Here is a 25,760-nt window from a genome sequence, read left to right as displayed (position 1 = left end):
CCCGCACATGCGCCAACTCGCGCCGGCCGGCAGAGGCCCTTCGGCGCCAGTTGGCGTGACGCCAAGCTCCTTTCCCGCCGGCCTTTACCCTCTCATGTGGGTAAAGGTTCCACACACACTGACTCTCACTCCGGGGCGGGCCTAGCCCCTGAAGGTGAAGAGGATTCCGCACCTTTGGGGTGGCCTGACGCCGGAGTGGTTCACGCCACTCCGTCCTGCCAGGACCCCCCGCCCCATCGGGTAGGGGTGAATCCCGCCCACTGACTCACTGTGGTACAGTTTCACACACACTACTTTCAATGGGGCACAGGTTCCCCGCACTGACTCTCACTGGGGTTCAGTTCCACACACACTGACTCTCACTGTGGTATAGTTCGATATAAACTGACTCTCACTGTGGTATAGTTCGATATAAACTGACTCTCACTGTGGTACAGTTCAACACACACTGACTCTCACTGGGATACAGTTCCACACAAACACTGATTCTCACTGTGGTACAGTTCAACACACACTGACTCTCACTGGGAAACAGTTCCACACAAACACTGATTCTCACTGTGGTACAGTTCAACACACACTGACTCTCACTGGGATACAGTTTCGCACAAACACTGATTCTCACTGTGGTACAGTTTCACACACACTGACTCTCACTGTGGTATTGCTCAACACACGGACTTTCAATGTGGTACAGGTTCCACACACACTGACTCTCACTGGGGTAGAGTTTCTAACACACTGACTCTCACTGGGATACAGTTCCATACATACTGACTCTCACTGGGATAAAGTTCCACACACACTGACTCTCACTGGGATACAATTCCACACGCACCGACTCTCACTGGGATACAGTTCCTAACACACTGACTCTCACTGGGATACAGTTCCATACACACTGACTCTCACTGGGATAAAGTTCCACGTACACTGACTCTCACTGGGATACAATTCCACATGCACTGACTCTCACTGGGATACAGTTCCTAACACACTGACTCTCACTGGGATACTGGTTCCAGACACACAGACTCTCATGTGGGTAAAGGTTCCACACACACTGACTCTCACTGGGATACAATTCCACACACACTGACTCTCACTGGGATACAGTTCCACACACACTGACTCTCACTGGGATACAATTCCACACGCACTGACTCTCACTGGGATACAGTTCCACACACACTGACTCTCACTGGGATACTGGTTCCAGACACACACACTCTCATGTGGGTGATGGTTCCACACACACTGACTCTCACTGAGATACAGTTCTGACGAATGTGATATAAAATAGTTACTTTAGAGATATTAGTTACTGTAATGTAGAGATAGGCCAGTCTCATTCTGGTGAGTTCACAGACAAAGGATTTCAGACCGCATGGCAAAGCAAGGAGGAGGTGTGTCCACCAAAGGAGGAGAAAAGGATGCTGGGTAATAGGGGCCAAGGAAGGGATTGGAAGTGAGCCAATCAGAATGTCTGACTAGATCAGGAGGGGTATAGGATGACCTATGGGAATCGTGTATGTGAAACTTGATACCATTTGAATTGATTTGCAGAGATCCCTTTGTCTTTTTGTTCATTCGCTTTCCGGGGTGTAGGAGACTGGATGTGTCTTATGCCTCTGTGAAATGAATCAAGCTAAATAAAATAACTAATGCTGTACCTGCAAATCCATCTCGACTTTTATTGAGGCCAGACTGACAGATAAAGAAATTTGGGATTTGACAATTCCACACGCACTGACTCTCACTGGGATACAGTTCCTAACGCACTGACTCTCACTGGGATACAGTTCCTAACACACTGACTCTCACTTGGATACTGGTTCCAGACACACTGACTCTCATGTGGGTAAAGGATCCACACACACTAAACTGACCCTCCATTGGGGTATGATTTCCACACAGATACTGACGCTCACTGGGACTAAGGTTCCACTTGCACTGACTCTCACTAAGGTATGGTTTCCACACACACTGACTCTCACTAGGGTACAGGTTCCATGCAGATTAACCCAGGCTGGTGTATAGTTTCACAGACTGTCTCTCACTGGGGTACAGTTCCACACAGACTGACTCACTGGGGTGCTGTTTCGACATAGACTGACTCTCACTGGGGTATAGTTTCCACACACACTGACTATCATGTGGTCCAGTTGCACACACTCTGACTCTCACTGGGGTGCAGTTTCACCCACACTGGCATTTGCAATCACAATTATTTAAAAATCATTGGAAATCAATAAACCTCTAACAATCTAAGAAACCCCTGAATTCAAACACACCATCACTGATATTGCTAACAAAAACAAAATCTATTCCAATGTATAAAGAAATGTTATTCTTTAAGCACCTATTATGTCTGTAAATATCAAGAATTAAAGTCTCCTAAACGTGTCAATCATTATTGGATCAATAGTTCACCTGCTGAACCAAAACCACCATGGGTTTTGAAACCCAGCCGAGCATTGATAATGACTACAGGCTGTCAGACAAAAGCTACATTACCTGAAACTGACCCATCAGATTGTGACCCAATTCCATTTCCAAGCAGAGTGCCTGTCAATCAATGGAGGTGCTGAGATGTTTTACAATGTTCAAAATGACATATTTTTTCATCCCCCCCCATTCTAGCAGTTGATTTAAATCACCGCCCAAATCATGACGGCCTAGACTGACAGCACATTTTGTTTTATATTTCTTACTACATGGTCAATTGGAAAATACGGTAATGGATGTCAACAATGACACAATAATGATCAAAGTAAGGGTCGATATACAGGACTTTGGATTAAACTAGAAAATAAAATATTTAGAGAGCTATGGAGAAAGAACAAGTGAGGACTTTTTTGATAGTTCTTCGTTCTGGCAGAGACTTGATGGGTTGTAAGCTGTTCAATTCTTTGTTTCATAGAGTTGCTGATGTCCTATCACAAAATGACATATTTCATGATAACTTGATCAATTCAGCACATTCACATTGCTGTGTCACGGTTTAGTTACTGGACTAGTAAACCAGTACGAGTTCCAAGGCTCACCCTGATTTGTGTGAGAATTTGATTTGAGTTTTAATAAGAATCTGACAACAGGAAAAGTGCTCATGAAAGCTGTTAGATTGTCATAAAAACCCAGCTGGTTCAAGATTGGGGAAGGAATCTTGCTGTCCGTATGTGATCCCAGTCCCACACTAACATGGTTGTCTCTTATCTGAATCTGAAGTGATCACTCAGTTGTATTCAGCATTATCTTGGGGAAACTGAGAACATGCAATGAATACTGACCTTGCTGAGAATGAATTGAGAAAACAAGGCAATCTTTTGTCCGGAGTGAGTTGCAGACTAAGTCTGTTCCATTTGATTGTTCCATAAAGTCTGTTATTACCATGGGCAGCACGGTGGCACAGTGGTTAGCACTGCTGTCTCACAGCACGAGGGACCTGGGTTCAATTCTGACCTCGGGTGACTGCATGGTGTTTGCACATTATCCCTGTGCTGGGTCTCCAATTTCATAACACAGTCCAAAGATGTGCAGGTTAGATGGATCCATGATAAATTGCCTCTTAGTATCCAAAGACTTGAATCATAGAATAGATTCTGTACAATGCAGAGAGAGGCCTTTTTGTGGCAGCACGGTGGCGCAGTGGGTTAGCCCTGCTGCCTCACGGCGCCGAGGTCCCAGGTTCGATCCCAGCTCTGGGTCACTGTCCGTGTGGAGGTTGCATATTCACCCCGTGTTTGCGTGGGTTTCGCCCCCACAACGCAAAGATGTGCAGGCTACGTGGATTGGCAACGCTTAATTGCCCCTTAATTGGAAAAAATGAATTGGGTATCCTAAATTTATATTAAAAAAAAAGAAAGAGGCCATTCAGTGATTAATAAGGGGATCAGGGGTTATGGGGAGAAGGCAGGAGAATGGGAATGAGAAGAATATCGGCCATGATTGAATAGCGGAGCAGACTCGATGGGCTGAGTGGCCTAATTCTGCTCCTATGTCTTCTGGTCTTAAGGTTTTACTTGGCCCATCGGGTCTGCACCAACCCTCTACCGAGGCCCACTTCCCCTATCCCTGTAATCTCACCTACACACCTTTTGACCAGAGCACCCAGAGAAATCCCCCGCAGACACTGGGAAAACTCCACACAGTCAGCCAAGGCAGGAACTGAACCCAGGTCCCTGGCAGCAGTACTTCCGTGCTGCCTGTTGGGATTCTATGATTCAGTCCTCAATGTCTCGCAGTGGGGTTGGGGTTTGGTGCTTGTGGGTTCTATTACGATCCTCGACCTAACCCCAACAATGGCTAGGTACGGGACAGAAACACCAATATTTTATTTTGATTTTGTAAGACTGTGAGGGAAGGATACCTCGCTCCAGGAGTGTTAAATGACTGAAGCAAGAAACTCCATCTAAACAGTCTTATATTTCAATCTATAAACTTCCAAAACCTTTTATGGATTATGGACTCATATACAATTGTCTCTGATGAATTGTTGGCAACATAAATGTCAAAATACCAAAATGCCAATACCAAACTCAGTAAATGTCTCCTTCTTGATGGTTGAATATTTATTTTGATGAATATTTAGTTTCCGAGAAAAATAACCAACAGGCCTTTCGATTCTTCCTGTAACAGTACAGCACCAACACCCACATCACTTGCATCAATTGCCACCTTAAATTGCTGAGAATAATTAGGTGTCGCCAATACTGGTGCAGTGGTCAATTCAGCACGGTATTAGGTAATAGGGCAGCACAGTTGCAAAGTGGTTAGCACAGTCGCTTCACAGCTCCATGGTCCCAGGTTCGATTCCCGGCTGGGTCACTGTCTGTGCGGAGTCTGCACGGTCTCCCCGTGTCTGCGTGGGTTTCCTCTGGATGCTCCGGTTTCCTCCCACAGTCCAAAGATGTGCAGGTTAGATGGATTGGCCATGCTAAATTGCCCTTAGTATCCCAAAAAAATGTTAAGTGGGGGTTACTGGGGTACGGGGGTAGGGTAGCTATGTGGGCTTCAGTAGGATGCTCTTTGTAAGGGCCGGTGCAGACTCGATGGGCCGAATGGCATCCTTCTGCACTGTAAATTCTCTGATTCTCTGACATCCACTGAAATTTGCTGTGCTTTTTCAGACGTTCAATCAGTGGAGCACCCACACTGCTAAAATTTGGCATGAATTTCCGGCAGAAACCACTCATGCCCAGAAATCTCCGAGCTTCTCTCCTCATCGATGGTATTAGAAACTTCCCTCACATCGTGTGGGGCCATCTGATCATGTCCAATTATATGGTCTAAGAGTGTGACTTGAGCTTTCACAAATTCAATTTTAACCAATCCAGCCTCTCGTAGTCGATCGAATAATTCCTTAAAATGTTCCAAATGCTCCTTTCACATTTGACTGAACACCATCAAATCAGCAATGCACAGTTCTTTAGTCCAGAAATTACGTTGTTTGGTAATCTTTGGAATGTCGCTATCACATGCTTCATTCCAAATCTTTTAAACGAATACAGACCATTTGGCATCACAAAAAGCCAAAACTTCCTTCACCCTATCTGATAAAGGTACTTGCCAGTATCCTTTAAGTAAGTTAAGTTTGATAACAAAATTTGCTTGTCCCACCTTTTCAACACAGTCTTCCAAACGAGTAATAGGATACGAATCTGACTTCATGACTGCATTGACGTTTCTATATCCACATACAATTGTTGTGTTCCATTCGGTTTTGGTACCATCACAATAGGTGAGCTCCAATCACTGGAACTATCATTCTTCCAATGGCATGCTTCCAATCTCCTTTTGTACCTTTAGTGGATTGAGCCTATATGGACGTTGTTTATTTGGAGTAGCATCTTCTATATCTACATCATGCATAATTACTTTTGTACTTCCCAATTTATTCCAACATTCTGTCTGTGACTAATAACTCTTTTAGGTCATTTTGATTTTACTGTGGAAGTTAACTCCAAATTTTTTCTTACTTCCTTATTGTCCAATCTACTTTGAGGAATGTAAAATTCGAAATCATCTAGATTTATTTCTTCTCTCTGAGTTACAACGACTAACATCTCCTCCTTCATTCTGAATTCTCCCTCAGTGTACCGGAATGTGGCGACTAGCCGATTTTCACAGTAACTTCATTGCAGTGTTAATGTAAGCCTACTTGTGACACTAATAATGATTATTATTATTTTTTCCTTCTCTATCAAAATACCTTTTGAGCATATTAACATAACACTTACATGACACACACTGTGAATTTTCCTTCTATCTGGCATTCTTATCAAATAATTCACCTCACTCAATTTCCTTTCAAATTGTTCAGGGCCACTCAATCTTGCGTTTTATGGTTCCCCTACCATTGCTCACAATATTAATATATTCTCCCGACGAACAAAACTACAAATTTTTGACTTCTTATCTGCCTCTTTTTTCATCACGTTGTGACAATTTTAAATACTTACCAGCCAACCAGCCAGCACTAGTTAATCTCTCCTTAAAGTTTGACACATCGTCCAACAACCCAGCCTCCAGACTCACCAACCTCTCTTTGATCAATTTAAGTGGTCCTCTTACCTCTTGACCAAAAATCAATTCGAATGGACTGAATTTAGTTGATTCATTGGGTGCATCCCTTTTTTTATTCAGACTTTAATTTTCTATAAAACACAATAGTACAAAACAACAAAACAGAATAAAACACCGGTACAAATATAAACCCCCGAAACATATCCTACCCCGTCCAACAATCTTCCCTCCTCTCCTCCCCCCCCCCCTCCCCGCACCTTTTTAACATGGCTTTCTATTGATTATTTACATTTGGCTGGCAGCAGCTTTGTTACATTAGTGTTTAAACTTCCAGGAAGCAAATATAAATAACAAGGGATGTATTGAGAATGTATTGTACAAAATATAGTGCAAACTGAGAGTTAAGGTATTTTGTTGCAAATACCCAGAGACATATGTTCAGGCTTGGGGGGCCTGTTTTCTTTAGGCCGCCGGTGGTCAGGTACCCGACTTCTCGTTCTAATATTTATGTGTGTCTCCCTGGTATTGGAGCACACCAGAGGCCTGCTTGCTGTCCCCCAGGGGGGCACTTCCTGTTGCTTCCTGGACGGTCCTCCCGTTTCCTTGGCTGTCCGCCCCTACTCTGCTCTTTTGGTCCCTCTGCCCTATTTCTCCTGTGTTCTGGGTTGTGTCTCCTCCTCCACAATCTTAAATCTCCCCCCCCCCCTCCCCCACCCCAACTCCTTCCCACTCCTTCTTTGTCAATTTTTACCCCCCCATTCCCTTATTGGTTGCTGGTTACAAACAGGTCCTCAAACAAGTTGGTAAATTGCTTCCATGTTTTGTGGAAGCCGCCTTCCGATCCACTGATGGCGAATTTTACTTTTTCCATTTTGAGGAATTCGGCTATGTTGGACGGCCAGTCCCTGGCCTTCGGTGATGCTGCTGATCTCCAGCTGTGCAGGATTCTCCAGGCGGGAGACTAGGGAGGCAAAGATTAGGGCATCTGTGCCCCTCTCTCCCTGTGAAGAGTTCTGGCTATTCTGATACACTGAAGACACATCTTTTGGTCATGGTTCTACCCTCAGCCCCTCAACCCTGGATATCGAGTCGAAGAATGCGGTCCAGCACTCGGCAAGTCTGGGACATGTCCAGAACCTGTGGACGTGATTTGTCGGACCTCCCTGGCACCCTTCGCAATTGTCCTCCACCTCCGGACAGAACCTGCTCATGCATATGCTTGTCAAGTGCGTCCTGTTCACCACCTTTATCTGCATTAGGCTCAGCCCTACACATGAGGAGGCGCAGTGAGGCAGCATTGTGGTGCAGTGGTTAGCACTGCTGCCTCACAGCGCCATGGTCCCAGGTTCAATCCCTGCCCTGGGTCACTGACCATGTGGAGTTTGCACATTCTCCCCGTGTTTGCGTGGGTTTCGCCCCCACAACCCAAAGATGTGCAGGGTAGGTGGATTGGTCACACTAAATTGCCCCTTCATTGGAAACAATGAATTGGGTACTCTAAATTTATGAAAAAATTATAACCAGCAAGGAGTGTCCTGGTTGTTGGAGGAACATTGCTGTCTCCTTGTGGAGGAAGTTCCTCAGTTGCATGTATCGCAACTTGTTCTCTTTTGGTTGCTGTAACTTGTCCAACGTCACTATCCTACTGACTATGTTTCGGATCTGTTTTTGAAAGAGGCGTCCAAGTATTGCCGGAGTGAATTTATGGTTCTTACAAACAGGGGCCATGGCAGATATTGCTACCAATCAATAGTCTTGCCTTACCTGGTGCCATGCACTGAGCGTAGCCACTACCACCAGGTTTTTCAAGTATTTAGCTGGGATGAATGGGAATGAAGTCATGGCCAGTGCTTGGAGGGATGTCCCAGTGCAGGCGATTTCTTCCATTTTTACCCATTCTGCTCTTGGGCCTTTGACCCAATCTCGTACTCTTTCTGCGGTAGCCACCAGTTGTAGAGCTGGAAGTTCGGGAGGTCTAGCCCCCCAATGCCTCTCCTTCTTTGTAGGATGCTCTTTCGGATCACACCCTGATTGATTTGTCTAGGTTGGTGAAGAAGGCCTTGAATGAAGATCGAGAGCAGTCTGTACAAGAAGAGGAACCTGGGCAGTACATTCACTTCGATTGTCTGTACTCTCCCTGCTAGGGAAAGCGGGAGTGCATACCACCTCAGCAGGTCCCTTGACCTCCTCCATTATGCTCGACAGGTTCCATTTATGGATCTGTATCCAGTTTGTGGGCTATTTGGATCCCCAGGTATTGGAATTTGGTTTGGGTCAGCTTGAACATCATTTTCCCCAGCTCTGATTCCCCATCCCACATATTTCGCTTTTACTCACATTGGGTTTGTAGCCCGAGACACTTCCAAACTCCCTCAGGACTTCCATTATTCCTACCATGCTGGCTTGGGGGTTTGAGATGTAGAGGAACAGATCATCTGCACACAGCAATACTCTGTGCTCTCTTTCCCCTCTGGATGCCTCTCCACCCCTTCGCTGATCTGAGAGCCAGTGGCTCGATTGCCAGAGCAAATAGAAGTGGGGATAAGAGGCATCCTTGCCTTGTGCTTCAGTGTAGCCAAAAGTACCCAGACCTGGTGGCTCATCTGTACGCTCGCCATGGGAGCGCTATACAGTAGCTTCACCCATGAGGTGAATCCTAGCCTGAACCCAAACCGTTCTAGTATCTCTATGAGGTACCGCCTTTCGACCCGATCGAAGATCTTCTCTGTGTCAAGGGAGATCATCACTTCCGGTGTCTCTTCCTCGGGTGGGATCATGATCACGTTTAACAGGCGTCTGATGTTCGCTGTTAGTTGTCTGTCCTTCATAAAGCTCACCCGATCCTCCGCGACTACCTCTGGCATGCAGCTCTCCAGTCACCTCGCCAGGACCTTGGCGTCAGTGTTTAGGAACGAGATGGTTCTGCTGGATCCGCACGTTGGGTCTTTGTCCTTTTTAGGGATCGTCAATATTGGGGCATGTGCCAGCATGGGTGGCAGGATGCCTCTCAATAGCAAGTCATTGAACATCTCCCGGACCCAGCGCCTTCCCTGACTTCATGGAGTTGATGCTCTCCATGATCTCCCCCAGTGCTTGTGGTGCTTTGAGTCCCTGTTTTCTGTCCTCCCTCAAGGCTGGTATGTCCAGTCCATCGAGGAACTAGAATCATAGAATCTCGAATGCCTCATTGATCTTGGCTCAGGCTGTGGCTTGTCCACTGTTCCTGTCCTTCACTTGTGCTATTTCCCGTGTGGCTGCCTGCTTCCTCAGCTGGTGAGCCAGTAGGCGGCTGGCCTTGTCTCCATGTTCCCCATGTTTGGCGTGGCTGGTTTACTGTTTTCCCGGTGGAGAGCAGGTCAAACTCAATTTGTAACTTTTTCCTCTCCGCCAGTAGTTCCACACTCAGGGCCGTGGAGTATCGCCGGGCCACCTCCAATTTGGTGTTGACCAGTTCCTGCCTAGCCGCCTTCTCCTTTCTGTCCCTAAGCGCCCTCTATGCGATTATTTCCCCCCTTATCACTGCCTTCAATGCCTCCCAGAATGTGGAAGGTGAGACCTTCCTGTTCTGGTTGCAGGTTACTAATCCCTCGATAGCCTGTGACATTTACTTGCAGATCGACATGTCGACAAGCAGGGCCGTGTCCAGCCTCCATGGGGGACGCTGGGCCTAGCCCATCTCCAACCTCACATCCACGTAGTGCGGAGCGTGGTCGGAAATTACTATCGCAGAATATTCCGCCCCTACTACCTCTCGAAGCACAGCTCCACCACCAGAAGTCCACATTAGGTGCATCCTTAATTACAAAGAGTATAAATGGATTTCCTTTGTCCCAATCCTCTGGATGATCCTGACTATAGGCCCTCAACATGGTCTTTTAAATTTGATGCCACCTTTCTAATGCTATTGTGATTCTGTATGAGTTAAATTGCTTAACTCCGAAGCTATCCACAACCTCCTTGAATAACCTTATCATAAAATTGGAACCCTGATCTGATTGAATTTCTTTTGGTAGTCCATATCTGGGAAAAACATTTGGTTAACTCCTCTACAACCCTCTTGGCTGTGATGCTTCTTAATGGAATGGCCTCCAGAAATCTAGTAGACACCGGCCATGGCGGACCGCTACGGCCGCCGGTGTGGAAGAATAGAGTGCCCCACGGCACAGGCCCGCCAGCCGATCGGTGGGCCCCGATCGCGGGCCAGGCCACCGTGGGTGCACCTCCTAGGGCCAGATCCTCCCGCGCCCCCCCCCCGGAGAACCCTGGAGGCTGCCCATGCCGCCAGGTCCCGCTGGTAAGGACCTACTCTAATTGACGCCGGCAGGACCGGTAAAAAATGGGCGGCCACTCGGCCTATCGCGGGCTGGGGAATCGCCGGGGGGGGGGGGGGGCCGCTGCCAGTGTCCGCTGACCAGCGCAGCGCGATTCCCGACCCCGACAAATCTCCGGTGCCAGAGAATTCGGCAGCTGGCGGGGGTGGGATTCACGCCGACCCCCGCCGATTCTCGGACCCGGCGGGGGGGGGTCGGAGAATCCCGCCCAAGGTTTCTGTTACTCCTACCACCACTGCACCACGTTTCACTGGAATCTCGAACCTTACCTTACATAGTGGCATACTACTCCTCTCACCACTAATTCCACATATTACCAAGTTTTCTGGCGATACTCCTTCTAAAGTACGTATATCCTTATCTCTCACCTTTAAAGATTGACTTGCTCCTGTGTCCTTTAAGATCTGAATCACCTTACCTATTCCATCTTATATACATGAGTAAACAGTATCCTCCACAAATACAATCTTTAAAAAGATCTGACACCAGCTTATCCACCAACCTCTGAATAGGTGATACACTCTGTTGCACTTCTTCTACGGGGACCATGGTTTTTCTTCCCAATTTAATAAGCCCCAACTGGCTTATCTTGTTTTAACAAGTGTGTCATTCCAGTACTTTTCATAAGCTACCAAAACGGCAACTTCATGTGTCCAATTTTATTACAATGAAAACATTTTAGTTTTTTTGTCCCACTACCACGATCATAGATTTCCTTTTTAACCTGAAGAAATTCTCCTTAACATCACCAACTTAACCTCTTTTGCATTGACTACCAGTGAATTTCTCATTTCCCCTGTTTCTATCCTTCACAGATTGAAATTGATGTCGAAAACTGGACTTTGCTTTGTGAAATAATTCAAACTCATCTGTCATTTCTGCTGCCAGTCTAGCAATTTTAACTCTTTGCGCTTCCACATGAGTTCTTACTACTGCGGGAATTGAATCTTTAAATTCTTCCAAAATAATTGTTTCCCTAGAAGCGTCATGTGTTTTGTCTATTTTTAATGCTCCATTCCAACTTTCAAAATTATTTTGTTTATTTCTTTCAAATTTGATATATGTTTGACCTGATTCTTTCCTTAGATTTCTAAACTTCTGTCTGTAGGCTTCTGGCACTAGCTCAAATGCACTTAATATGTTTTTTCTCAACTCATCATAATCCCTACATACCACCCGTGATAGTGAGGCAAATACTTTACTAGCTCTACCGACCAACTTTGTTTGAACCACATGGTCTTTGGCCAATTCAATTGTTTAGCCACTTTTTCAAATGAGATTTAAAAAATGCTTCCACATCTTTCACGTCAAACCTTGGCAGTGCTTGAATATATTTAAACATATCCCGACTCTCCCGACCAGGAAATGTTTCTCCTTCCTCTAGACTTTCCTCAACTATTGTCTTTAACTCCAACATTTTAAGCTGCTATTCTCTTTTTGTTTCCAAACCCCTCCCAATCATTTCAATTTTGTGAAATTCAAACTCTCTCTCTTTAGTCTTTTCTCTTGCCATAGTCACTCTCTCCTTTTCTTTTTCCTGCATTTCCTATTGTTTCATTTGTAATTGAATTCTTGTTAATTCTAATGATTCAGGCTGTGCCTCTTGGAAATGTAAATGCAGAACTGTTGGTTGTATTATCTCTATCTTCCTCACCCCTTCAGATAAAGTTAACTGCAGTTTGTCTGCCAAACCCAAAGATTTTGATAAAGTCACCCTTTGTAAACCAGCCCGAGTGACCTCTTCTACTGTCAGGAAAATCTTTGCAACTGAAAGAGCCATCTCCTTCATTCTATGTTTAAACTGCTTAACCGAAAAGAAAGCAACCATTCCAGACACACTTACATCTTTAAATTCAACAATCCCAAGCCAAACAAGGAATTATTATTTAAGATCATGGTCAAGAGCCCGCAATTTTATTATGATCCCAGACCAGGCCCCAACAGTGGCTAGGATATTGGACAGGAACCCCACCATTTTAGTTTTGTTATTAAATACTGCAAGGAAAGGATACTCCGCTACAGGAGTGATTTCATGAAGAAAGGGATCTGGTCGATTAAAACAAACTTTATTACTCACACTGTATTTAAATATTTTTAACATCACACAAGAAAATAGCTTCCAATTACCACTTTCATAATGCTAATCAATGCAGTGGCATAATAATCCTTACCTGTTAACTTTAATCCCACTTAAACAATAAAACAAAATCTTGGCTCTCAATCCACTGTTAAATACAGTTAGCACTCAGGAATACCTGCGCACAGAGATGTTCTCTGAGACTGTTTTAAAGAAAAGACCTGAATCCTGTCAGAACCATGCAGAAACTGGCTGTATTTCTTCAAAAGCTTCTTCTCAACTTGTTTCAACTCACCTTGGAATCAGACAGGTCTGAACTGAAAATGAAATGAAATGAAAATCGCTTATTGCCGCAAGTAGGCTTCAAATGAAGTTACTGTGAAAAGCCCCTAGTCGCCACATCCCGGCGCCTGTTCGGGGAGGCTGGTACGGGAATTGAACTGTGCTGCTGGCCTGCCTTGGTCTGCTTTCAAAGCCAGCGATTTAGCCCAGTGTGCTAAACCAGCCCCTTGTGCTAAACCAGCCCCTTAACTGCCTGGAAAGAAACTGCAAATCTGTCTACATACATGTCTTTAACTGAACTGCAGTGGGAGAAAAATGTTTGACTTCTGCTCACAACTGAATCTAAAACTCAACTAAACTGCTTTCCTGCAAAATGTCTGATCCCTTGGGTGCGATTTACTGACTGCATCCCACTGGAATCGGGACAGGTTGCAGCCTAAAGGTATCAGTAGATGCCACCCCCGGGATTAGATTTTGCGATCTGGATATCACTCTCAATAGACGGGATCCAGTCTTGCACAGTTAAGTGAGTTTAAAAACCCACCCAGCTGCGCTGACGCCAATTTGAACAACCACCCAGCATCTATTGGCCTCACTGAGCAGACCCCAGCTGAGTGCTGATTAGGGCAGGTTCCCACAAATGGGGACCAGGCAGAATGGCACTTGGGTCTCCCAGATGATCGGAGGCTCCTGTGTGGCTGTCACCCTGGCAGTGCCACCTGGCTGACACCCTGCCACTGTCAGCGTGCCTAGGTGGCACTACCAAGGTGCCAGGCTAGCATTTTGCCCACACTAGGAATCGGGTGCGTAGATGTCCTACCGGTATGTGGTGCAGTACAGAGGGGGGGGGGGGACTTGAGGACCCCCAACAGGTGAGTTGGGGCATGGGAAGGGTCCTTGAGTTGCATCGGGTGCCATTTTTAAGTCTTTCTGCGCTGAGGAGCTCCATTCGTTGGCGCTCTGCTCGTCAGATGTATGGTTAAGTGTGGCCTCGGCGGGCGTTTCTTGGCCAGGGCCAAAAAAAAAAGTGCCTTTAAATAGCGGGGTCGTTCCCGGCGGGTTTCTCACCCAGATCAGACTCTCTACTTTTTAAAATGAAATCGCGCCTCTTAGCGCCACCCAGTAATTACATAATTTTACCAAGCTGAAATTTTTAATTAACTCCACAGGAAATCCCCTTAATCCAAACAAAACTGCCCAGGTTTTGTACACTGTCCTAATTGCACCCCTGACACCCAAAACATACTTGTTTTTGAACCAGGATTCTTTAAAAACACGACTGCAGCAGTTACACACACGAGTAGCCAGGCTTGTAACCCTAACTGTACCAAATATCTTTAATGCATCTGAAATCCCGACATTCATCACAGTTCCATGTGTGTATTTATTCTATTTTGGAGACAGCTCCCCATTTCTTTCTGTCTTCAGTGATTGATGGGCCAAATCAGATCACCATCAGGGAGGTGGCTGATACTTTCGCCTTTGTGGAATGGACACCTCCAAGAGCCCATGTTGACCATGTGCTGCTGTCGTATGGTCTAGCCAATGGGGCGAGTGAGAAGACCACGCTGAGACTGCAGCCTACTCTGAGCCAGTACTCCCTGCAGAATCTCAGACCTGCGTCACTGTACCAGGTGTCAGTCACTGGCATTCATGAGCATGGACAGAGCCAATCTGTAACTGCAGCCTTTACCACAGGTAAGGTGCCCACGTACCCATGTGTCTCTGTATACATATATGTAAGAGTACATGTATGTATATGAAATAAGTATAAAATGTATTCTGTAGAAGAGTCATTTTGATTCGAAACCTTTCTTTCTCCGCAGCTGCTGCCAGACCTGTTGTGTTTGTCCAGCATGCTCTGTTTTAAATAAATGCATTCGCTTTTCTGTTGTTATGATCGTTGGTCAGGCCCTGTGGGGCATATCGATCAGGGCCCGATCGTGTTTTGTTTAAAATTGATCAACGTTAAGATTGAAGACACCTGCTTTTGGAATAAAGCCACAAGAATGCACAGGTTTTGAACAAAGTCAAACTATGCAAGTTCAGAAAGGTAATTTACAATATGTATCCTATACTCTAATATTAAAGGTAAGTAGGAGGTAGATGTAAATTAACAGATGAGCTGTAGTCACAAACACACACCACAGAATACATGACAAATGCAACCAAGATAGAGTCCATGGAGTTCTCGGATGTCAGTAAACACCAAGTCACACAATCTCTTTGAAACTTTGTCTCATGAGAGATTCCCAACTTCACCGTTGAAGAAATCTCCTTGGACTTCTCTCCAAACTTTACTCATACTTGAATAACTTTAACAATGGCCCACCTCACAGTATTTCAAACTTGCCTTCTGAGATCCTTTCTCCCTGGGTTTCTGAGGGCAGTCGAACATTAGCTCACATGCACATTTTCAGATCAATGGCTGTGCTAAACAGAACAGCACTGCTCCAGAAGGGTACATTCGCCACAATGTCTCTCTTAAAGTCTGCAGCTCTTTCTTTAACTTAACTGAGACCTGTTTCTGTCCCTTTTATCTCAGTGACACTTGTGGGCTGGCAGACTGCCTCAAACTGACCACCTCAAACTGACCGATCAATTTTGGTGGTCAGTTTGGGGTGATCAGTGGTGGCACAGTGGCACAAACTCCATGCCAATCATCTGGGGGTGCTTTCGGCGGTCTCGCTCTGGCCAAACAGTCACCCACTGACTCTGGATGCTTCTGTCTCCATGCCTGACCCAGAATCTTACATCTTGCACATATCTGCGTTCTGTCCCTTGAATGTTGCTTCTTGGCACCTGGATGATGGGCAAAAGGGACAAAGGACTGACTCACCTAGAGGGTGCTGGTCCTGGTGCGGGATCTCTGTCTTTAAGATGGTCTACATGTTTTCTCCTTGGTCCATCTTTTGGCTTTTACTTTATAAGAGACAGGTCCAGTCTTCGCTATGGTCCCTGGTACCCATTGGGCACTGTCTCCAATATTCCGACGTACACAGTCTCCCCTGGCTTGAACAGTCTATCCTGCTTCCGTTGGTTATGGTACATTTTCTGGAGATCTTGTTATCTCTCCATTTTCCTGCCAATATTAGGAAACATCAGGCTAAGACGGATTCATAGTCTTCGGCTATCAGCAATTCTGCTGGTGCTATCCCGGTCGTCACATGTGGTGTGGTCTGATAGTTGACCACGAAATGCACCAATTTTGTCTCCATGGGCCCATGGCTTATTCCTTTATGTGCCTAAAAGTCAGTACTAGCCGCTCATACAGGCTGTTTGAAGAAGGATGGTATGCGGCAGTCTGAATGTGTTTTACCCATTCGCCTGCATGAACTGTGAGAATCCCTCGCTGTGAAAGGGGTGTCATTGTCAGTGATGAGCACCTCCAGGATGCCATGAACACTAAATTGAAAGTACGCTTTGCGCAGGTGAAGGAGACACAGCCTGAGTGAGTGAGACACAGCCAGAGTGGGAATTGGAACTTGGTAATTCGGGCAGTGTGGTAATTCGGCGCGGAATGGAAGGACGTGCTGTTTCCCTTTTTGTTCTGTTTCCTTCGTTTGGCCTTGTAACTGGTAATCAGCAGGGAGAGATCCAGAGTGCATTCCGGGAAGCAGGGAGAAAACCAGGGAGCACCCTGGGAAGGTAGGTGATATAAAATATTACCCCCAGGTTCCGGCGGCCTTCATTTCCGGGAGCGGGAGAGAGAGAGAGAGAGAGCCAGGGAGCAGCTTGGGAACAGTTAAGTGATAGATATTCTGCTATTCTGAGTGATCCGACTGGGGGGGAAAAAAACTGAAAAGTGACGTGACAGGAAAGCTGTGACCTGACTGGTTGGGAGGGGATCTGCACTAAATTTAAAAATTAAACATTGTTAAACTAATTAAACATAATCAATTAATTACTTAATCATAATTTTGAGGGGTATCTAAGCCAAAGACTGGAGAGTATTGTATTTAACATTTACAGTAGCAATCTAGTGCTAGGAAACATATAATTAACAGTAACTTTAAAAAATATATATTTTTAAAATTTAATTTACTATATATTGACGCAATGTCAATTAGAGGGGTGCAGTGTTCTGACTGTGAGATATGGTAGGTCCGGGAGGCTTCCATCTGCAGAAAATGCACCCAACTGGAGCTCCTCACAGACCGCATGGTTCGGTTGGAGCAGCAATTGGATGCACTTAGGAGCATGCAGGTGGCGGAAAGCATCATAGATAGCAGTTATATAAATGTGGTCACACCCAAAGTGCAGACAAAGAGATGGGGGACCACTAGAAGGGGCAGGCAGTCAGTGCAGGAATCCCCTATGGTTGTCCCCCTCTCGAACAGATACACCCCTTTGGGTACTGTCGGGGGGAATATCCTATCAGGGGAAAACAGCAGCAGCCAGAGCAGTGGCACCACGGCTGGCTCTGATGTTCAGCAGGGAGGGTCAAAGCGCAGAAGAGCAATAATCATAAGGGACTCTATAGTCAGGGGCACAGGCAGGTACTTCTGTGGATGTGAAAGAGACTCCAGGATGGTATGTTGCCTCCCTGGTGTCAGGGTCCAGAATGTCTCAGAACAGGTAGCGGGCATCCTGAAGGGGGAGGGCAAACAGAGAACATAGATCATTACAGCGCAGTACAGGCCCTTCGGCCCTCGATGTTGCGCCGACCTGTGAAACCACTCTAAAGCCCATCTACACTATTCCCTTATCGTCCATATGTCTATCCAATGACCATTTGAATGCCCTTAGTGTTGGCGAGTCCACTACTGTTGCAGGCAGGGCATTCCACGCCCTTACTACTCTCTGAGTAAAGAACCTACCTCTGACATCTGACTTATATCTATCTCCCCTCAATTTAAAGCTATGTCCCCTCGTGCGAGACATCACCATCTGAGGAAAAAGGCTCTCACTGTCCACCCTATCCTATCCTCTGATCATCTTGTATGCCTCAATTAAGTCACCTCTTAACCTTCTTCTCTCTAACGAAAACAGCCTCAAGTCCCTCAGCCTTTCCTCATAAGATCTTCCCTCCATACCAGGCAACATTCTGGTAAATCTCCTCTGCACCCTTTCCAATGCTTCCACATCTTTCCTATAATGCGGCGACCAGAATTGCATGCAAGGATAATCCAGGGAACTAAAGGCCGGTGAGCCTTACGTCAGTGGTACGGAAATTACTGGAGAGAATTCGTCGAGACAGGATCTACTCCCATTTGGAAGCAAGTGGTCGTATTAGTGAGATGCAGCACGGTTTTGTGAAGGGGAGGTTGTGTCTCACTAACTTTATAGAGTTTTTAGAGGAAGTCACAAAGATGATTGATGCGGGTAGGGCAGTGGATGTTGTCTATATGAACTTCAGTAAGGCCTTTGACAAGGTCCCTCATGGTAGACTAGTACAAAAGGTGAAGTCACACGGGATAAGAAGTGAACTGGCAAGATGGATACAGAACTGGCTAGGCCATAGAAGGCAGAGAGTAGCAATGGAAGGGTGCTTTTCTGATTGGAGGGGTGTGACTAGTAGTGTTCCGCAAGGATCAGTGCTGGGACCTTTGCTGTTCGTAGTATAAAATGATTTGGAGGAAAATGTAACTGGTCTGATTAGTAAATTTGCGGACGACACAAAGGTTGGTGGAATTGCGGATAGCGATGAGGACTGTCAGAGGATACAGCAGGATTTAGATCGTATACAGACTTGGATGGCAGATCCGGACAAATGTGAGGTAATGCATTTTGGAAGGTCTAATGCAGGTAGGGAATATACAGTGAATGGTAGAACCCTCAAGAGACAGTCAGGGAGATCTTGGTGTACAGGTCCACAGGTCACTGAAAGGGGCAACACAGGTGGAGAAGAGTCAAGAAGGCTTACCTTCATTGGCTGGGGCACTGAGTATTAAAATTGGCAAGTCATGTACAGCTGTATAGAACCTTAGTTAGGCCACACTTGGAGTATAGTGTTCAATTCTGGCCGCCACACTACCAGAAGGATGTGGAGGCTTTAGAGAGGGTGCAGAAGAGATTTACCAGAATGTTGCCTTGTATAGAGGGCATTAGCTATGAGGAGAGGTTGAATAAACTTCAGGTTGAATGACTTCAAAGCAAAATACTGTACACACCCCTGTCAGCATCAACGGGGCCGAGGTGGAGATGGTTAGCAGTTTCAAATTCCTAGGGGTGCACATCTCCAAAAATCTGTCCTGGTCCACCCACGTCGACGCTACCACCAAGAAAGCACAACAGCGCCTATACTTCCTCAGGAAACTAAGGAAATTCGGCATGTCCACATTGACTCTTACCAACTTTTACAGATGCACCATAGAAAACATCCGATCGGGCTGCATCACAGCCTGGTATGGCAACTGCTCGGCCCAGGACCGCAAGAAACTTCAGAGAGTCGTGAACACCGCCCAGTCCATCACAAGAACCTGCCTCTCATCATTAACTCCATCTACACCTCCCGCTGTCTGGGGAAAGCGGGCAGCAAAATCAAAGATCCCTCCCACCCGGCTTACTCACTCTTCCAACTTCTTCCATCGGGCAGGAGATACAGAAGTCTGAGAACACGCATGAACAGACTCAAAAACAACTTCTTCCCCGCTGTTACCAGATTCCTAAACGACCCTTTTATGGACTGACCTCATTAACACTACACCCTGTATGCTTCATCCGATGCCGGTGCTTATGTAGTTCCATTGTGTACCTTGTGTTGCCCTATTATGTATTTTATTTTCTTCCCTTTTCTTCCCATGTACTTAATGATCTGTTGAGCTGCTCGCAGAAAAATACTTTTCACTGTACCTTGGTACACGTGACAATAAACAAATCCATCCATCCATCTACCCACTTGGTTTGTTCTCACTGGAACGAAGGAGATTGAGGGGCGACTTGATAGAGGTCGACAAGATTATGAGGGGCATAGACAGACTTTTTCCCAGGGTAGAGGAGTCAATTACTCAGGGGCATAGGTTTCAGGTGCGAGGGGCAAGGTTTAGAGGAGATGTACGAGGTAAGTTTTTTACACAGTGGGTAGTGGGTGCCTGGAACTCGCTGCCGGAGGAGGTGGTGGAAGCAGGGACGATAGTGACATTTAAGGGGCATCTTGACAAATACATGAATAGGATGGGAATAGAGGGATACGGACCCAAGAAGTGTAGAAGATTGTAGTTTAGACGGGCAGCATGGTCGGCGCAGGCTTGGAGGGCCGAAGGGTCTGTTTCTGTGCTGTACTTTTTTTGTTCTTCGATCTTTGTTCTAAATCATTGATGTAACTTTTCAATGCTAGTCCATGAAATGTTGGATAGCATCTGGTAAACGTCCAACAATTTAGAGTGAGCTTTGATGAACAGCGAAAACATTGACCCTGAGAAACCTAATCGCACTCATGGCCGACCTGGCTACTCTCAGGTGTGAAATTAGGCTGAGGGTGGGAACCTTTGATGCCCCTTGACATGCTGTACTCTGCTTCACCAAGCTCAATGTCGCTATCAAGCTCCAGCCACCACACGTAACGTCTGGCGAGCATCTTCATTTTGCACAGCCCCTGGTATCCATTGTGCAGGTCCTGCCTTGACTCGGGAAGAGAACACGGGCCACCCTGAGGAGAATGCTGTCCTCCACACTAAACTCCTATTGCTTAGTCATGAAAACCCGCACCTCCTCCAGCAGTTCTCTCTATAATGTCCCATGCAGGACAACGTGCTGCAACTTCGCCAAAGTTGGGTCCTTTTGTGCCCACTCATAAAATTGCGAGGCTGTGCCCGGCAAGGTGTCCATAACATTTAGCACCAACACAACTTTGTCTGCTGCTGGAGCGGACAGGAGGACACCTCGGCATTGGGAGTTAGCTCAGGGCATCTGGTGCGCGATTAGCACGCCCGGGCAATATTCAGAAACATATTTATTTACTTATTTTAAAAAGATTTTAGAGTACCCAATTCATTTTTTCCAATTAAGGGGCAATTTAGCGTGGCCAATACACCTAGACTGCACATAAGAACATAAGAACATAAGAACTAGGAGCAGGATTAGGCCATCTGGCCCCTCGAGCCTGCTCCACCATTCAATGAGATCATGGCTGATCTTTTGTGGACTCAGCTCCACTTTCCGGCCCGAACACCATAACCCTTAATCCCTTTATTCTTCAAAAAACTATCTATCTTTATCTTAAAAACATTTAATGAAGGAGCCTCTACTGCTTCACTGGGCAAGGAATTCCATAGATTCACAACCCTTTGGTTGAAGAGGTTCCTCCTAAACTCAGTCTAAATCTACTTCCCCTTATTTTGAGGCTATGCCCCCTAGTTCTGCTTTCACCCGCCAGTGGAAACAACCTGCCTGCATCTATCCTATCTATTCCCTTCATAATCTTATATGTTTCTATAAGATCCCCCCTCATCCTTCTAAATTCCAACGAGTACAGTCCCAGTCTACTCAACCTCTCCTCGTAAGCCAACCCCTTCAGCTCTGGGATTAACCTAGTGAATCTCCTCTGCACACCCTCCAGTGCCAGTACGTCCTTTCTCAAGTAAGGAGACCAAAACTGAACACAATACTCCAGGTGGGGCCTCACTAACACCTTATACAATTGCAGCATAACCGCCCTAGTCTTAAACTCCATCCCTCTAGCAATGAAGGACAAAATTCAATTTGCCTTCTTAATCACCTGTTGCACCTGTAAATCAACTTTTTGCGACTCATGCACTAGCACACCCAGGTCTCTCTGCACAGCAGCATGTTTTACTATTTTATCATTTAAATAATAATCCCTTTTGCTGTTATTCCTACCAAAATGGATAACCTCACATTTGTCAACATTGTATTCCATCTGCCAGACCCTAGCCCATTCACTTAGCCTATCCAAATCCCTCTGCAGACTTCCAGTATCCTCTGCACTTTTTGCTTTACCACTTATCTTAGTGTCGTCTGCAAACTTGGACACATTGCCCTTGGTCCCCAACTCCAAATCATCCATGTAAATTGTGAACAATTGCGAGCCCAACGCTGATCCCTGAGGGACACCACTAGCTACTGATTATGTTTTTTAAAATGTTTTTTATTCCCCTCCATTTTCACATTTTCTCCCACATCTACATCCATCAACAATAAACAATAATCAGCAAGATATGTGAGTCCCCATAATAACAACGATCCCATCTACCCACCAACCCCCAAACCTCAACCCGCATGTTTACATAAACAAATGACAAAAAGGAATCAGGGATTACCCGTAGTCATCCTTAACCTTACACAGCTCCCACGCCCGCCACCCCCCCCCCCCACCCGCCCACCCCAGGTCTCCAGCTCCCCCGTCCACTGCCTCTTGTAAAACTCCTCCCCCCAACCTCGGTTCCTTCCCCCCCAACTTTCCACCCCGGCTAGACCACTCGGACCCTGTTCTGCCAGGCTCCGATGGCCGCAGCCCCTCCCCCCACCTCACTCCCGTTCACTGGCCGGCACAAACCGGCCAGTGTAGAGGCCCCCGCCCAGGTCCCTTTCCCACTTGCCCGGCCCCAGGAAAGCCCAAAGATCCCCCTTTAGCACCCAAACCCTGCCTATCCACCTACACCCCAAAGAACTCTCATTTCGAGTGAAAGTCCCGTCCCTTCCCTTGTCCAAATATATACCACCTTGGCTCCTTTAATCTCTACACCCGCACGCAGTGATACAAAAAAGAAGAAAATACCGTCATGAGGTTACATCGGCACATGGCCATTCCTCAATTTGTCAGTTCTGCCACAGTCCTTCTGCTTTCGCAAACTCCTCCGCAGCTTCCGCCGTTCCAAAATAAAAGTCCCTGAGCTTGTAAGTCACCCTCAGCTTCGCTGGATATACAATGCCGCACTGCATCTTGCTAATGTACAGTGCCCTCTTCACCCGGTTGAAGGCAGCCCGCCTCCTCGCCAGCTCCACCGTAAAGTCCTGGTATACACGTGCTCCAGCCCACTGCACCACCCGCTTCTGCTTGGCCCAGCTCAGGACCTTCTCCTTTACCCTGTACCTACGGAAGCACAGAGTCACTGCCCTTGGCGGCTCACTCGCCTTTGGTACAGGCCTCCACGACCGATGAGCCCGATCCAGTTCATATCGGGAGGGATCCTCCTCCTCCCCCAATAGTTTTGCCAGCATCGCGGCAAAATACTCAGTCGGCTTCGGTCCTTCAACTCCTTCGGGCAGCCCCACAATCCTCAAGTTCTGTCGCCTGGATCTATTTTCCAGGTCTTCCATTTTTCCTCGCAGATCCTTGTTAGTATCCATCACCTTCCGAATCTCTTTCCCCATCGAGGCAAGTTGATCACCGTGCTGCAATAACGTCTCCTTCACTTCCTTCAGCACCTCCCCTTGCTCTCGCACCTCCGCCACTGCGCTCGCCACCTCCGTCCCCACCGGGGAAACCGCCTCCTCCACCAGCACACTCAAAATCTCCCTCATCTCCTTCCTCACCGTCTCCATGCATTTCGCAATCTGCGCCAACTGCTTTTCAAATTCCGCAGCCATCACCTTGGTTATTTCTTCAGCCGTAAGCAGTGCGGCCTTCCCTGGTGCTCCAGCCTCCATTTTTCCTGGTGACCCCGCGGTGACCTTTCCACTCCCCGACGGACCTCCAGCTGGTTTTTTTTCGGCTGTTTTTTTGCTCACCCTCGACATATTTCTTTGGGGTTTTTCCCTCCTGTGTCTTCACTGTGCCTCCTCCGTGTCTTCTCCCTGCTTCTGCCGCCTCCGTGGACCCTGGGACCGGGCTTAAAGCCCCGAAAATGCCATTCCCGAGCGGGAGCTCTCCATTTTGCGGCCGCCTCCCGCCCGCCGTCACCAGAAGACCACTAGCTACTGATTGCCAACCAGAGAAACACCCATTAATCCACACTCTTTGCTTTCTATTAATTAACCAATCCTCTATCCATGCTACTACTGTCCCCTTAATGCCATGCATCTTGATCTTATGCAGCAACCTTTTGTGTGGCACCTTGTCAAAGGCTTTCTGGAAATCCAGATATACCACATCCATTGGCTCCCTGTTATCTACCGCACTGTTAATGTCCTCAAAAAATTCCACATCTTTGGGTTGTGGGGGCGAAACCGACGCAAACACAGGGAGAATGTGCAAACTACACATGGACAGTGACCCAGAGTTGGGATCGAACCTGGGACCTCAGCGCCGTGAAGCAGCAGTGCTAACCACTGCACTACCATGCTGCCCTTCGGAAGCATATTTATAAGCCACCAATAATCGTGCCCATCATTGCATCATGTCTTCTTGAGCAGGCTAAACGATAGTTTGCGGTCTGTGTTGATTGCAAAATACCACCCATAAACGCACTGGTGGAACATTTTGATCGCAAGGCCTATAGCCAGTCCTTCCTTATCGATCTGAGCATACCAAGCTCTGCATCAGCCAAAGTTCTTGATGCATAGGGTATAGGCCTCTCTGTCTCGTCATCCCTCTGGTGGGACAACACCGCCCCGATGCTATTTGGGGAGGTATCACGTGGTCAAGAGTAGCCTCGAAGGGTCGTAATGCGTCAGCAGCCTAGAGGATGACAGTTGTCGCTTTACTTTGGCAAATGCCTCTTCTGCGGTGCCCTTCATGCCCATTCCTGATGGTTTTTTAGGAGTGCATGTAGCGGCACCAATACAGTTGCCAAATTCAGAATGAATTTGCCATAATAGTTTACAAGCCCATGGAAAGAAGCATTGCGCAGGTCAAGGACACACAGCCTGAGTGAGAGAGATACAGACCGAGTGAGAATTTGGTAATTTGGTGCAGTGAGGTAATTCGGTGAAGAGTGGGAGAAGGTGCTTTTTCCCTACTGTTTTGTTCTCTCTCTTTCTTCGGGCCTAATTTCGGGAGCCGTTCGGAGGAGGAGGAGCAGTCTCTGTGAGTATAAAAACCTAACTGAAATTTCCTGTTTTCCATTTTTTTCCCCAAAAGTGACGTCAGAGGGAAGCTGTGATCTGAGTGGTTGATAGCAAATCTGCCCCATATTTAAAAAAAAAACACAGCTAAACTCATAAACTTAAATTAAACTAATTAATTAATTAGTGATGGCTGGTCAGGTGATGTGCTTGAGCTGCTTGATGTGGGAGCTGGCAGATCCCATTGCGAGCTGCAGCGACCACATCTGCAGTAAGTGTTGGCTGCTCGAAGAGCTCCGGCTCAGAGTTGATGAGCTGGAGTCTGAGCTTCAAACACTGAGGCACATCCGGGACGGGGAGACTTACCTGGACACTGTGTTTCAGGAGGCAGTCACACCTGTCAGAGTACATAGAACATAGAACATAGAACAATACAGCGCAGTACAGGCCCTTCGGCCCACGATGTTGCACCAAAACAAAAGCCATCCAACCTACACTATGCCATTATCATCCATATGTTTATCCAATAAACTTTTAAATGCCCTCAATGTTGGCGAGTTCACCACTGTAGCAGGTAGGGCATTCCACGGCCTCACTACTCTTTGCGTAAAGAACCTACCTCTGACGTCTGTCCTATATCTATTACCGCTCAGTTTAAAGTTATGTCCCCTCGTGCCAGCCATATCCATCCGCGGGAG

At 46.6% G+C, this 25,760-nt stretch overlaps 1 protein-coding gene across 6 annotated transcripts in view; it reads left to right on the top strand.

Moving 5' to 3' along the window:
- Positions 1–25,760, top strand: part of tnr (tenascin R (restrictin, janusin)) — a 793,807-nt gene that overhangs the window by 318,950 nt on the left and 449,097 nt on the right. For 5 of the 6 annotated variants that reach the window (XM_072511798.1, XM_072511799.1, XM_072511802.1 and 2 more), the window contains one exon: positions 14,644–14,913. The exons of the other annotated variant lie outside the window; for it this stretch is intronic. In XM_072511798.1, coding sequence (XP_072367899.1) covers positions 14,644–14,913 — 270 coding nt within the window. The remainder of the gene's footprint in view (positions 1–14,643; positions 14,914–25,760) is intronic. 6 annotated transcript variants of the gene reach the window in all.

The sequence above is a fragment of the Scyliorhinus torazame genome, chromosome 7 (assembly GCF_047496885.1).
Source record: "Scyliorhinus torazame isolate Kashiwa2021f chromosome 7, sScyTor2.1, whole genome shotgun sequence".
In the NCBI taxonomy this organism is placed as follows: Eukaryota; Metazoa; Chordata; class Chondrichthyes; order Carcharhiniformes; family Scyliorhinidae; genus Scyliorhinus; species Scyliorhinus torazame.
Note: the sequence above shows the minus strand (reverse complement) of the source record. Positions and strands in the feature narration are given on the sequence as shown.